Raw genomic sequence first — 15674 nt, forward strand, 5'->3', positions numbered from 1 at the left:
TTACTTCTGAGCATCCAACATTCAAAAAGCAAGCGTATGTGCTGACATTACTGAGGTTTTCTGCATTTGGAAATGAGCCGCTGAGCTGAGTACACTTTGTACCTTTGGTAGCACAACTGTCTCTAAACCTTACTGCTATTGCACAGATAATGGCAGCAGATAGACCTGCCTGCCCCAGGAGGAAAAGACATTTCAGAGAATGACGCAACTTGCTCACACAAGTCTTGGAGCAGCTGGGGCAGACTCTTCCCAGTAGCTTAATCGCAGCACTGGGCGATGCCAGGCACCGCTGCTCTTCTGAAACTGAAGTTCTCCCAGATTTAGCAGAGTAATCACTACAAAAAATAAAGACACTGCTCTGTGTGCTTGCTAACAAAAATAGCTCACCACGTCTCAGACGTAAATTTAAGAACTCAGTTCAAATGCAGCACTTTGAATTCCAATACCAGCATTAAAGCACACCCGTATGAGGATTCTGTTTATTAATACATAACACTGTTCTAAATCATATTGGAACAAGAATTTCCATTCCTACTCTACCAGCCCTATGTTAATAAATCAAACAGCAACACCACAAGCAACACATGTGGCCCTACATGGAGATGCATAGCGATCAATTTTATCCAGGTATTCAGACACAGCTATTAAAACTTTGTCTCACTAAACCACGAGGAGTTTACACCCCTAAAATTAGCAAGCTACACTGGGTGTAATCAGAGACCAAAATGATGTAAACAGAGACCAAAAATTCTTCTTAAAAATAGACATTAAGAGTTACTGCAGTTTGCAAGGGATAGTAATAAAATAAATATAATTCTGAGTGACTTTTTAAAACTCTCTCACTGGGCAACCTTCAAATCAACTGTAGCCCTTGATTCTCCTAAAACCATTCACAAATATATTAAATTAAAAAAAATCACCTCAAGTTCTCATTTAAGAATTCCATTTCCACATTAACAAGTTATTTCAACCAGTTTTTGTAGAAACAGCATAAGCATGAACAACCTTTGCCTTCATGCTGCTAAAGAAAGACAAGGTGAGGGACAACAGTAAGCTAAGGTGTGTGGCCGCAGGAACAGCACTGCAGCTCCCAGCAAACTGCCTATCACAGCCACAAGCCAGTGGGCAGAAAGCAGCCACCAATATTATCTGCACAGCTATACTAGAAGGGCAATGAGCATCAGACCCAAATTTCTTTAACTCACTAACACTGATTTGAGCCCCAGTGCTGCAAATGAAGTGCAGAAAGCTCCTCTTTTCCTCCTTCACTCTCTTGTTTTCCAATTGAAAAGGTGTATTCACAGACAGCAAGATCAATTACATCCTGAAGTTGGCAGGGCATTCTGAAAAGATAACCGTAGTTTTTGTAATTCACAGACAGTTCGTGCTGAAGAAGTGCTCACAAGGAGTCTGATGCATTCTTACTCTGAGATTAGATCTTGAATTTCTTGTGTTCATCACAAAAACTAAAGGTTTCAGAGGAATTAGGACACATCTTCTGAAGGTGAGGACTTATGCAAGTGAAGTTATGTCCTTCTCCAGGCAGACTCTATTTCGCACCTCCATGGAATCATTACAAATCCTCTGTTCTTCAATACGACAGGAGAGCTCCAACACAGTCTTTCCACCTCCAACATCAACCTTGTGTGCTGCAAGGCTCCGCTTTGGGCCAGATCTACCTTAGGGAGCAAACATGACAGCACTAACACTCACCAGGGGCCAGGCAGAGAGCAGCCCCATATGAGCAACACGTAACAGTGACATGGAAAGTGTGCCCCACAGCACTTCTTGCTAAGATCAAAAGACCTGCATATGCTCACCTGCATCTTCAAATCCTGTCCTTTGGAAACTATATTAGAGGTATGCTTCTTCAGGAGGTTTCATTTTAATTGGCAGAACTTCCCCACAAGGTTACAGGAGACTCAGGTCTGTCTGACAGACGGATGAGGAACAACCAGTGTACCCTACCATCGTATTTCAGACCCAGAATAGTCCTGTATATACACACAAAGAAGCAACATTCACTCCGATTTTCCAAAGCCACTTTTTAAAAACTCCTGAAGAAATTTCCCAAGGTTCAGAAATTCAGATTCTGTTCGAGAGATGAATTTTACTGAGCCAAAATAGAGAAAGGAGAAAAGGAGTGGTAACGTCCTGTACTGCCAAATGTGTGAGAACCCAGAGACCAATAATTTTTTATGCATAATGGCAGAGCTGGCAAAATATAGAGATCAAGGTTTCCTAAAACAGAAGAAGTATGCATAAGTAAAATGAAAAGCAAGAGCCAGAAAAATGTTCTGTTTGTTGGACTAACAAAAAGTACCTTTAGAATTCTCCCCCTCAAGAGTCAAGTTTTTTTGGCATATATGCCTAGATACTCAGTACAGACATCTCATTCTACAACACATGAAAAAGTATAAAACTTGTATCTTTTCTGCAGTGCCCAAAATATCTATTGCCACACAGCAGCTTTGAGGGCATACAATCTAAAAGTGATTCAGGTGCCCACCTCTGTGTAATTCAGTTCAAGTTCCAGCCGAATCAGTAGACACCAGACCCATCACTCTCAGGAACTGGGCTTTTCTCTCAGCTACAGAAGTACCCCACACAACCAGCCTGGGAGCAGATGGATGATTTAAAGCTTTACAAAAGGCTTATGCTGTTTTGGGGATAGAAGCATCTATGACAGATAGTCTCCTTGAAGTCTTCCCGATGTGGAAAGCAGGAAGCTGCAAGTACTGCAAATTTTTGGAGCACCAAAAAAAGATTTGTTTTTGGGTTTGCTCTGGTTTTGATGTTCAGTTGAATTTTTTTATTTTTAAACATACCCATCCAGATGCCTAATGGCTCTGAGGTGTGCATCCTTCTCTGCAGTGATACGCTGTGCACACCTGGAGAAACCGCATCGTCTTTGGGGAGGTGAAGAAACTTCCATCATCACCCAAAGGCTGAGAGCTGTCCCAGTGCTATGAACCCATGTCTGCAGAGCCTTAGGCTAATACTGTCCCCACTGCTCTAGACTTCATTTCAAAACATAAATTATCTTCACAAAAATCACTTCAGCCTTCTCTGACATAAACTTCCACGCCACAAAATGGCACAAAGCACACAGACCGGCCAATCCTCTCAAGTACAAACAAGAATAACCGAAACAAGGGCTTGGCTACTTGTTTCTAAACACTGCAGATGGGTGTATCTTCATTGCAAGAGTACTTCTTCACAAGTAAAGAGCAATTTACATACATGTTTCAGCAAAACGCTTGCATTCATTAGTAAATGAAAAATCCCACCTAAGGTTTGACTTGTGTTGCCACTCTGCATGCAAAATATCTTGTGAAAGAACAATCTGTAAACTACTGAGCTCAATCCTCAAAGCCCAGTTTCCTAAACCTGAAAGAATAAAAATATTATGGCTTCTGGCACCAACAGATCACAAACAAAAGCCTGATACCAAGTTTTATGAATAAGATGTCAGTAGAGAAGTTGGTTGATAACTTGCAGATTGAGCTTTGGCAGTTTGTTTCTTATCCACCCTCCTAAATATCTGCATGTGATTCAAGACTTTCCAGTTCCTTGGTATGTTTGAACAAAACAAAACAAAACAAAAAAAAAAAAAAAGATTTTCCTTGGAGGCACAAAACAAGCACAAAGAAAGATGCATCTGTTTATCTTTTTTTCTACAGTAAGTAGGCACAATCATGCCCCTCAGGTAGAAAACCATAGGAAGTTGGTTTCATAAATGCCAGAAATAGATCTGCTTACCAGCATCTCTCCATGCTCTAAAGAGAGCAAAGACCATGGGAGTTAACACGGGAAAGATGCAACAGAAGGTGATAACAACACCCATTCTTTACTAGCAGCAGCAAGCAGCTAGCTCTTCAAGACAGCAACGCTCCCCAGTACTCTCCAAGGCAAATCACTTAGTACTACATCCATACAGTTTACAGGAACAAAATGCATAGGTGTCAGTGAGGACAGACCCAGAATTTGTTAGTTATACCTACTGGAAACAGGAAAAGAACTCTTGCTGGTTGCCAAAGACCTTCTCCTGCCTTCACTCTTCTCCTTTTCTTAACCCTTCCTCAGATCTCGTTAAGAATTGCCTTTGCTCCCCCACATCCCCCAGCCTTTCCAAGCACCAGAGACACCAGACTCAGTCCACTTGCAGATGGCAGAAGGAGGATTCCCAAGCAGGGCCAGCTGCCCCGCTGGTGCCGATGGCGCATCTCAGAAGGGCCCGAGGTCACTCATTGCATGAATTTGTGGTTGAAGAAATGGTACTACTGCAGAGATGGTCACATAAAGCTGTGAAGGAAAACATCTCAGGAGTACAAACACACTGTGAACCTTCTGGACCCATTTTAGCTCAACAGGAGCCTGGCAGCAACTGAATCGGTCTGCTGCCATTTACTGCCTGGCTTTAAAAGACACTCTGAAGAGTTAAAGAGATATTCATAGAAGCAGGCTGTTGTTCTCCCTCTGTTCATCAAAACTGAGATTGTGTGATTTGTTCCAAAAAGAGGACTGACAAAACGTAGCCAGATTTCTTTCTTAAGAAATAAGGAAAAATCTGAACAAAGATAGCCTTTTTTTATGGACATAGCAGGAAAGGGGGAAGAAAGAAAGAAATCAGGAGCCTGATGAGTGGGTGGAGAGACACTGTGCAGATCTGGCAATAAATATCAGAGACGATCATGACACAGAATTGTATTATTCCTGCCAAAACCTCCAGTAAAACAAAGATTCCTAACACAATAAGAGCCATGCACACCCATATTATGCACACACATCGATAAATGCAGCAGTAACAAGTACTGAAGCATTTTATTTTATACACATCTATATAGCACGAAGGGAGAAAAAAAAGAAAATTACATCCCAGCTTTGGAATAAATGTTTAGCCTGATTCTAGCCAAATCCACATTTTTTTATACTTGTTTCAGTGCTTTGCAGATTCTTCCAAGTGATTTAAGTGCAAACAAAACAAAAAACCTCAAGCCAGGTATAATTCAAGGAGTACCATCAAGTTTCTTTTACCAGGACAAAGAAAATCCAAAGGTGTGCGATGCAGGATTAATTCTCTTCATAACACAATGTGCCAGACATTATTGGTAAACAGGAGAATTGATGTAGGCAAGAGAAGGAAGAGCTCCAAAAGCTGACATTTAACAAAACTTTCCTGTAACTAAATGCCTAAGCAAAAAGATGTGGCTTGGGAGCAATGCATATTTCTTAACATTTCTATTGTATCAAGTCACTCTGACACTAGCAAGTAGTATTTTATTACCTTCTCTCCCACTGCTTTGGTTGTGTGTGCCCCACACCCAACACAGAGAAGTATTTTTCCTGTCTTCTACGGTCATTTTCAGACAGGAATTCATGCATCTTCTAGACTTAAGTAAAAGGCTGGTAATTCAGCATCCACACACAGCACAAACAGCAGCATGGACTCAAAGGTTGTAAGCACAGTATGACCACAGCAGGGTGAAGGAGCCCCATGCAGTGGTGTCATTTCTGGACTCGGTACAAGATAGCACACCAACTTGGGGAAAGCTGGCAGAGTGAAAGCAGCAACGTGCAAAGCTGCAGATTGGAGAAGTGGTGGGTGTGACTGAGCACACAGCCAGAAGTCTTCCTTGGTCCTCCTTAAGGAAGAATGCATCTCAGACCTGATCTAGACAACTCTTCACTCAGTGAGATCTGTTCATCTAGTTTTTCTAACACTAGATGTCTCTTTTGATCCTACCATGTTTCAAAGCTTCCACCTTCCCTTGCAGCTGCCTGCAGCTTTCAACCAAAGCTTCTTGCCTGCTGTAATCCAAACACAGTCAATGGCCACTAGAGCCCAAACAACAGCTACGTCCCATCTGATTTTATCTCCTAGAATGCAAAGGCAAAGCAATGAATCTTCAGCACGCTTACTGCAGAAATGTTAAGAGTCAATTACAGCAGGTCTATCAGTTGGATCTTTGGAGCCGCTCTCCTGTCCAGGCATGCTGGTATAACACAGCATAACTTGTGCATATTTATATCACTTTTTATTTGAATAATAACTTCTGGCTTATCTGCAATTTCTATACTAAATGTACTGGAATAACTCAGAATAAAAGGAAAACTGAACACTATAAAAAAAAACAGAGAAAGTAGCTACATCAACTTCCCTTACAGGGCTTCTCTTCCTGTCACAGTATTTCTTGTAGACGGCACTGAAATCCTAGGAAGAAATTAACTTAGATTTAAAAACTACCCAATTACAGACCCCAAAGCACTGACTTCCCACATTTCCTCTAAGCTGTGTTACTTATCTAAACGTGGAGGGCTTTTATGGTAGTGGTAGGCAATATCAGGTTTTTCTGCCACCATCTCTGCTCTAAAGCTTTGTATCATTTTGCAAATCAACACCTTTTGCTCAAACAAACTGACTTCAGAGCAGCATAGTCTTCCCAATCTTTAAAGCACCAGCTTCCATCATGTTTCGTCTCCAGCTAGAAATACTTCCTCTAAACATAGCATTAGCAAGGTAATAATAAGTGGTGACTTTCAAAAAGGAGCCTTTTCAAAAGACAGTCCTATCAATTTCAAGGAAATCATATGACTTAGACAATCACTTGAAGTGACCATCCAGATTGAAGCTAAATGAGACTGTAAGACAAACTGAAAGTAGCATCTACCATCCTGTACTGAACACTTGCTTGATACAAAGACAGTTTTCTGTAAGGCTGCTCCAGTTCATCTCAGGCTGGTTCCATAGGCCACTGTTGTCAATGGAAACACTCAGACTTCAGAACTACTTTCACCACGTTTTGATTTGAACTCAATTACACAGTATTAATTCTTTGCACCTCCCTATTACTGCTTCACTCAGAGCTGCTGAAACAAAAATGTATAAGGGAAGGTAACTGTTACCAAGCCATATACAAATGGACAAAGCACAGAAGAGATGCCGACTATACAAACTGTTAACAAAAATATGCCAAATTTCTACTATTGGGTCCATTAAAATGCACTGCAGCATCCAAAAAATACATGGGTAACTAAGAAAAGACATGGGAAACCACTGCTACTAAATTTCACCCTCTTGAATTTTACGCACATGCAACACCAAAACATGACAATAATGAAGTGAGCCACGTCTCCATGTTATGAAGCTCCTGATCTGTAGATATTCATTACACCTCAGCTAGGAGAGTCCTCCTCTTTCACTGTTGCCCCTGAACTAAAGCTTAGATCATACAGTACAGTGTGAAAAACAGCCTCAGAGGAGTTCTCACTTGCTGAGAGAGTCTGCAGAAGGTTAGCTGCACAGGCACAAGCCACCCCAGTCGCATACCAGATCCCATATGTCAAGGTTTTGGAACAGCAGGTTTATTTCTGGCTTTGCATATTAATACTCCATTCCTCCTTTGGACTTCAGGAAAAACTGAACATTTCAATAGTAAAAACAATGCAATCCTCATTAGCGATAATGCAAATGTTCTTTAGCAAAGTTATTCCACCTGAATATATAATAGGAAAAATTATTATTATTATTATTATGCAACACCACACCCCAACACTATACAGAATCTCATCTCATACCCACATCTTTCCCAAAACCACACTGAGTTCTAGGGGCGAAGATAAAAGCTGCACACTTTCTCTGGGTGCCAAAAGCCCTAGAACTGGACAACAGAAGTGAGAGCAATCCCATCCAGCCAAATCCTTACAGACCCAGCCTCGATGCGGACACTGTGCCAGGTGGCACCCGACTACAGCCTCACTGATGGAGATGATGACAGCAAGCAACTTATGGATCTAGAACTGCTTGCAGCCCCCTGCATCAGCACTGGCAATCTGACAGGAGTGCAATCACACGTCCTTCAAAACAAGCAAACTGAAAGGATGGAGACTTTCCTCCAGTGGCTATGGCTTTGTGTTGCTGCTGTTAATACACCTAACGTTTAAAGAGCTGCAAGCAGATGCCCCAGTCCTGCAAGCAGCATCACCCACTGCAGTAAGGAGGAGCCAAAAGCACAGCAAGGGAAAGGAGACAGCAAGTTCCCAGGCAGAGACCAAAAGGTATGAAATGTTTAAGTACAGAACTTCCAAACATAAAAATCATCTTAAATCTTGGAAAGAACACAAATCCCCAGCCCTAAGAAACAAGAAAGAAAAAACACGGCTGCTTTGTCAACTTTCTAACAGCTCTTTCTGGCACTGGAAAAAATATATTAAGAAGTTAGTGTCCCAAATAGTTCTGCAGTGGCTAAATAATCAAAACTGGATTCTAGTTCTACACAAACAAACTGGGCTTTTCTTCAGTTCTACGTGGCTAATCTGTCTTTTGGAGACCCTACCCCAATTGTGGCTTCCTTCTCATCCCCATCACTCCTGCATCACATAGCCTACTATCTGACAGGTTTCATAGATTTCTAAGCATATTGTGGATTTAAAGCTAATGCTGAGGGTCTGAATAACATTCTGTCTCATTAAATTATCTTCATCTTACGCCAAAAAAATGAGGAAATTGGGAAAAGCACACATCAGTTCTTTGAGCACAAAATATCTGGAGGTTTGGTTACGAGCTCCAGAAGCCCAGAAGCAGCATAGCCCCATACTGAAAGCAGCACCAGGAGCAGCAAATAAATCTCTGTTTCTCCTGAAAACTGTTATGTTTTGGTTTTGTGAGGTTTTTTTTTTTTTTTTTTGGTATGTAAGTTTTTGTCGTTTAAAACAATAATAATAATCTTTTCTAAGCCCCTTTATGTTATTTCCTCTAAATATACAAAAGATTACAAGAAATAAAGGGAAACCTAGCACAGATGATGAAAGTGATTAGAGGCTTAGAAAGACTTCCATATGAGGCGAGATTATTAAGAAGTCTGCCTTGCTTACAGACAAGATGAATGGGAGGGATCATAAGAGAGACACGAGAAAAAGGGAAGAGACATTCAGAGGACGTTTTTTATTGCTAGAATATGAGAAAACAAGTGGAAACCTGTACTTCTTTGTTTTCTAATGTCAGTCTTTTTTTGGTACAATCACACAAGAATCATTTCATCCCCCCAAACACTGATTCTACTGCTATTCTCACTAAGGCTTAAAACATAGGAAGATTGAAAATAAGGATGTCCACCTGTTAACAAAATAAGTCCCACACATCCACATCTGCTCCAGGTGAGACTTTTTTTTTTTAAACAGTAATAATTATTACCATTTCAAATATAAAACTATCACTACTGAGGGAGAGTTCTGAACAGGATCCAATGTTCCATACATTACACAACCAGGGGTTTCCTGCATCTCTGTCCAAAGCACCTGGTGTTGGTTAAAAGCAGGATGCATCTCTGCATAGGCTTGCAATGGGATGCAGTACAGGAACTGGTGTTCCAGTTGTACTAGAAGAGGATTTTTATTGTACAAGGCCACATGTATAAACTGATAATCCTGACGCATTGCAGAGGACACCTGTTCTGAAAGGCTTTAGGGATCGAGATTGAAGAGCTCTGATCAGCAGCAAAAAAGTATGCACAGGCTTCTGAGATCTAAACAGGACAACCTGGTGAGCACTCAGAAGTGAGAGATTTAACATGGCCCCAACAAGCAGTCCTGAAGCACACGATGACATAACGAGGCACAAATTAGCAGACTGAAGAGGTTTTATGCCTCGCTCGGTACTGCCATGCACAGCTCCCCAACAACTTGGCCAAAGAGGGGAGCAGAACCCCAACCTCTCCCTCAAAGTTCTTGGCCTCCTCAAGCAGCAGTAATTCTCCATACGGTAAGAATGACACGGCTGTTCCTCATTAAAGCGTTTTCTCTCTTTCAGGCGCTGAGATCTTTGCACAAAACGTAACACAGCTCATTGGAGAACTGTCAGCAGAGCCCAGGAAATCATACTTTGAGTGGTCTTAAACAGGAAGGCACTGAACAGAGCCAGTCCCTTACGCTGAAGGAGCTTTAGACCAGCAGCAGGAATTGTAAGTAATCTTTTCTCCCCTCAGAAGGCTGTATTCATGGTAAGTTGCTCTAGCAATTCTACAAACTGAATTTGGTGATGACTTTCTCCAGCATACACAGTAGCAGTTTGGAGACAGTCAGGACACAGCTGAAACCCATAAGGCTGGCTAAGTACCTCCAAAACCTAGCCTCCCAAAAACCAGACTCAGTATCCTATTTTAAGCAGACTAAGAGGTCCAGCAGCTACCTTGCCTCCTCTTTTCCTCAAGCTACATTACATGCACCTCACCCTATTTACTATGCACCGTCTCCACTGTGCTGATGGAGGCAGCTCTGAGACTGCTTTACGCAAGCATTGCCCGGATTGCCTGGGCTCTAAGAGTACCCTCCCACTGCTGCTGTGTTCATTCTCTGTGTTGTTTTTCTCCATGAATGTTTGAGAACTGCAGCTTCAACTCCAGCTGCTCTGACGCTCTTTGTTCAGTCTTTAAGAGAGAAACAGCATCCTTCTTTCTTGCTTCTTTCCTACATAATAGCACCAATTGTTGCTGCTCCAGTGCCTGGCCATTTCTGTCCCTCTGGTTAAAGCAGCAAGAGGAATGATGAAGTTATCCAGGAAAACATCCTATTTGTCCCTAATAAGCACAAACGTACTTAATGCCAGCTCTTGCCATCATCTGGAGTACAAAGCCTGCTGCTTCCATTTCTGCCAATTATATTACAAGTTCCATGGAGCTACACAACTCTTAAAGCACAGACCCTGGAACAACGCAATTACATGGCCTCTAGGAACTTGATAAAGAGCTATGTTTCCGATTCCCGTGGTTGCAGGAAGGAAAGGAGAGGTTAACTCTGATGAAACGAAACTCAGAATTAGACCAAAGTCCAATGAGTTCATGAAACTGTCTTAAGATGAGATTTTTATTATTATTATTTTTCCATATGCAAGTATGATGCACTGTACCACATGTTAGCCATTATACTTCATGCTATTAAGCAGATCAGCTGGACTACAGAGTAGAAACTCCCATTTTAGCTCTTACACATGCCCCAAATCAGCCTTGAAGGCATGCAGTTTTCTTCCACGGCCATGCTAAGTTAGATAGCACATTATGCGTCCAGCAAGAACAATGAAAAAAACTAACTAGTTCACCTTGTAAAGAGAAAAAGAAAGGAAATACATACAATTTGTAACCAGGTTATGAGTAGCACACACACTGAGCTTGCAGCATGGAGAGCATTCTAGACTTCAGTAGTAAAGCTACAGTGGGTAGGCTTCCCTATCTTAAAACATTTCATTACGCAGCAACAATCAGCAGCACACCTTTTCAGCACTTTTAATTCATGGGTTGGGAGGGGGTGGAGAGAACACCACGGACAGAAGAGAGAAAAAGCCCAAGTCCTGCAGCGTGCTGCAGCGTGTGCCTTACACCTGTTGGAGCTGAGCCTCGGGGGAAGAACCCAAACCGGCACAGACCCCTGAGAACCACCTGCCCTCACTACAGCAGGGATTTGTCAGTACAGGTAGCATATGTTACACGAATAAAACAATAATAATAATAAAGTGAAGCTCAACTTGCCAGCGGACCATAAGTAAAACTATCCCACACAGCAGCACACAGCACATGCCATTACCTAGGGCACACAGATACACCTTTGTGTCCACCTCAGGGCAGAGCCCGGCCCTCCCGCAGGCTCCGGAGCAGGGCAGCCGCCGTGCTGTGCCGCTGGATGAATTCTCCGATCCACAGGTCAGCGACCACGAGCGGCGCAGCGCCAGCTCGAGCCCGGCGACCCGCAGGAACTCCCGAAATCACTAACGCTGTTGTTGCCGGTGAGCAAGTTCTCTCCCTCCCACCTCCTACTAGTTTCTATCGCGTGTCGGCTTCTGTTATGCCAACAGCCGGTTTCTTTCCATCTTCTTGTACTGACAAGCGAGCACTCAGGATCGGGAGCACGGCACAGAAGCGCACGCTAACAGCCCGCATCCCTCCAGCTCCACCACGGCACAACGCGAGCGGGGACCCCGTGGCAGCAGCTGCGGGTCGGGGCTGCTCCTCACAGCCAGGCACCGCGGCACAAAACTTCCCGAGCTCGGCCCCGAACCCCCATGCGCTTTACCCGCGTCTTGCGGCGCCGGTGCCGCTCCGGGTCCGAGTACGTCCTGTCCACGGCCAGCGCCGTGTCGCTGCCCGGCATCGCGGCGCGAGGCTGCGCTTCTCCTCCTGCTGCCGCTGCTCCGTCCGGGCACGGCTCCGAGCAAAGGTCCCGCCAGCGACCACCCGGCACCGGCACTGATATGCCGCTGCCGCCGCCGCCGCCGTGCGGGAGGGACGGGCACGCCTCGGGGCGGCGCGCGGCTGCACGGCTTCTCCTCCGGCGCACCCGGATTAACCCCTCGACGGCCCGGCGCGTCGGAGAGGCGGCGCCTGAGAACGCGGGGCCCTCCCAGCCCCGGGTGGAGAAAGGCGGAGGCCCGAGGGGAGAAGGTGGGGCGGCGCCGGCGGCGCGGTTTGGCGGAATGCCGCGGCGCGAAGCCCCCGGGCACGGCTGGGTGCTGCCCGGGGCCGTGTGCGGAACGCACGCGGTCTGTCGAATCAACCAAATCGTCCGCGTTGGGCTTTCCGAGGTGATGGACTGCAGCAACTGGTGACGTTTCGGTCCCCATTATACATAGAAGATAAATCCTTCAGCGTTCAACTGTATGGCAGCCACGAGCCACACCTGTGCGCAACGTGCCTTCCTCGGGGAAATGCCTCCTGTGCTTTAATTCCTGAGGGCTGAGAAGAAACTCTTTACTGTGAGGGTGGAGAGACGCAGGAACAGATTGCCCAGTGAGGCTCCCACCCTGGAGGCATTCAAGGCCAGGCTCGATGGGCCCACAGCAGTGGGTTGGAACTCGATGATCTTAAAGCTCCCTTCCAACCCAAACCATTCTAAGATCTTCAGAATAGCTACACGAAAAATATATTTAAATGCATAACATTTAACACATTTTAAATTAAAGTGCAAGTAGAATACTCTTCCTATAATCATTCAGAAAACAGTAGCGAGGCAGTCTTTTTCTGAGCTAAGTAGAATACTTGTCACCATCTCTATGTTGTTACACAGTGATCCAGGATCGCCATCAGATGGGCCCAGCAGGACCTCACCCTCGGGGTGAGCTGTTGGGATGCTCAGTGAGTCACGCTGCTTGCCTTCTCTAGCTGGAGGCAGCAACAGTCCCAAGGCATGCACATACATAAACACACATATATCGACACAGCTAACGGGCACTGGAGGGGATTGCTGCCTTTATGAACATGTCTCCCTGTTGATATTTGCTTGTTTTCTTTAATTTGAATCTTATGAGATAATCTACTATCAGAGGTAAATTATCTGACATTATTATCTGACATATTATTGTTGTTTTCACTGTGTGAGGCCTTCAAAACTTTTAGACCTGACATTCCAAAGGAAAAAAACGCACCCTAGAAATAACCTTCTTGGCAGGCGTTTCTACTTCAAATCCAACAGTGGTTTGTTGAAAGTTATTAAAAATTCAGAGACCAACTGAGCAGTTGGTGAGTATGCTACAGGAAGCAGTACTTTCCCTATGCAGAAATCATGCAAGCAAACTCACGCAAGCTACCTGCACACACGTGACAACTTGTCATTCTTCTTACATAGCTGAACTTGGAAGGCTGTCAGGAAAAAGCTTTCAAGTGGGAACTGGGTTTCTTCAGTCCCTCAGCTCAGACACAAAGGTTAATTTACAACTCCAAATATCCCAGAGGGTGGGGAACTCAGGAGATGAAGGTCAGTAGGAAATGAGACAGACAAATGTTGTGGGTTTGGGGTTTTCACTGAAGTGATAATTGCAGTTTCCAAAGGGGACTGTGTGGTTCCCAGCACATAGGATGAAACACCCTTACTACCTCAGAAACCTTCAGGAGTTCTTTTTAAGCCTTGCCAGTTGATCCAAGCATGGAGAGGATAAGTTGGAAAAAGGACATGTAAAGAGCTTCAGTCGCTTGGCTTTTTAGCAGTACAAGTCTTTCTGTTAATCACAGTTGATTCAATAATTGAGAGTTTTATTTAAATAATATCAGCTTTATTTAAATAATACCAGCAGGCTATCAATAAAATGATGAAACTTCTCTTCCAGAGGAAGAGAGATAGGAACGTGTAATACATAGTTGGGAGAATATTGTGTGTGCTTGGTCACAGCAGTATTAACACGGATACAGACATATATACAAAGAAAGCTCTCCTGATGTACCTTTTAGGAAGAGGTTTGTTCAGCCATGCACAGGCAACTAACTTCCCCTCCTCTCACACACTGAGCTGGTTTGCACAGCTCTTCTTCCCCACTCCAAAGCAGACAGGACTGCATGCAGAACTGCCCAGCGCAGTACTTCCCACAGCCTCACCAGACACTTCCTCTCACTGTCATTTTCAAAAGCCCACAGACTTGGATAAATGTTCTTCCCACACGCTGCACCTATTCCCAACTGAACCTTCCATCCACTAAAGCAAATACCTCCAAATATGAGCAGGAATTGGAGCTTAAAGTGACACAGGTAGAAGTGGTTGCCCATAGGAGAATTCTCTCACTGCTTTATCTTCTGACAAAGTCATTTTTACATCCATTTCTATGGTTTAAGCTAATGATAAAACTGTTAAATCATGCCAGGAATCCACTGTGCCAACTTGAAGTTCAGATTTCTCAAAATGGTTCACAGACTGCCCAGCTGTCCTTATAGGCACAGCATTCTTTCATCCTTTTCCAATGTTTTTCCTCGCATCAGGACACCAGCACTACTCACAGTGATTAATTCTTGATATTTACATTATTTTGCTGGCCTTCTTTAAGAAGTGACCTTTTAAAAATCATGCAAGTTAGGAGTGGAAGGTCTGTTTAAACTTAGGATGACAGAAGAAGGGCATATAGCACCATACGTGGCACACAGCGGAGCAGACATCAGTGCTGCGTTCAACTGCATTATCCTGTTTCAGGAAAACAAAATCTCTGGGGGTTGAGCAGACGCAGTGACCAAAGCATGAGACATCCAGCTTGCTCCCCCTGCACGAGCTGCATCCTTGCCATCCGTTTCCTGTAGCATGACCCCACGCAACAGTCACAGCCATTCCATCTGGGAGACACTGATAAGATGCACCGACTTACGCATGGGCCCCTGAGGGAGAAGTGGTGGCAGTGGTGACAGAGAGATTACTGAGCTAAGTCCAGCTCCTCACAGAGTAGTCCGATAGATGGGGTTCTGCACGCATGGGGAAGGAAACCTTGATGGAGATGAAAGGCACCACAGTCCTATCGATTAGGAGACTGGCTAGAAATTTAGCCATGTTCTTTATCCAGTTTTATCATGAATCTTGGCAGCTTACTTCTCCGGGCTTCCACTACCACATTTGTAAAAGGAAAACCACAGCACCTTTCTTCTGCACAGAACCTTGAGTCCTCCAGAATTAAAAACACTATTATTAAATGCTGTGTTCTGACGATGCTGGGACAAATTACACATAAAGTGCTAAGCATAAGTTGGCAAAGGCTTGCTCAGGAAGAAGGTGAAGGTCCCTTTTTTCACAACGATAACATCTGTACACTTAAACAGGATACCGGGGCTTCTTACAAGAGACTTTTCAACACTGCCTCCAAAACATTTTTCAAAAGCTTGTCACAGCCAGTCTCCAGGGAGAAGTCCGACGTGATGAGAGCCTGCCAGTGCCATTTCTAA

The 15674-nt window shown here is 44.0% G+C and overlaps 1 protein-coding gene across 2 annotated transcripts in view; it reads right to left on the minus strand.

Annotated features, from left to right (window-relative positions):
• TMCC3 (transmembrane and coiled-coil domain family 3) overlaps window positions 1-15674 on the minus strand; it is a 124557-nt gene that overhangs the window by 32411 nt on the left and 76472 nt on the right. The window contains exon 1 of one of the 2 annotated variants that reach the window (XM_042889880.1): window positions 12061-12199. The exons of the other annotated variant lie outside the window; for it this stretch is intronic. Coding sequence (XP_042745814.1) covers window positions 12061-12138 — 78 coding nt within the window. The 5' untranslated portion in view covers window positions 12139-12199. Of the gene's footprint in view, window positions 1-12060; window positions 12200-15674 lie in introns of those variants that run through there. 2 annotated transcript variants of the gene reach the window in all.

Source organism: Lagopus leucura, unplaced genomic scaffold (genome assembly GCF_019238085.1).
Source record: "Lagopus leucura isolate 7727_CA_CO unplaced genomic scaffold, USGS_WTPT01 Super-Scaffold_100159, whole genome shotgun sequence".
In the NCBI taxonomy this organism is placed as follows: domain Eukaryota; kingdom Metazoa; phylum Chordata; class Aves; order Galliformes; family Phasianidae; genus Lagopus; species Lagopus leucura.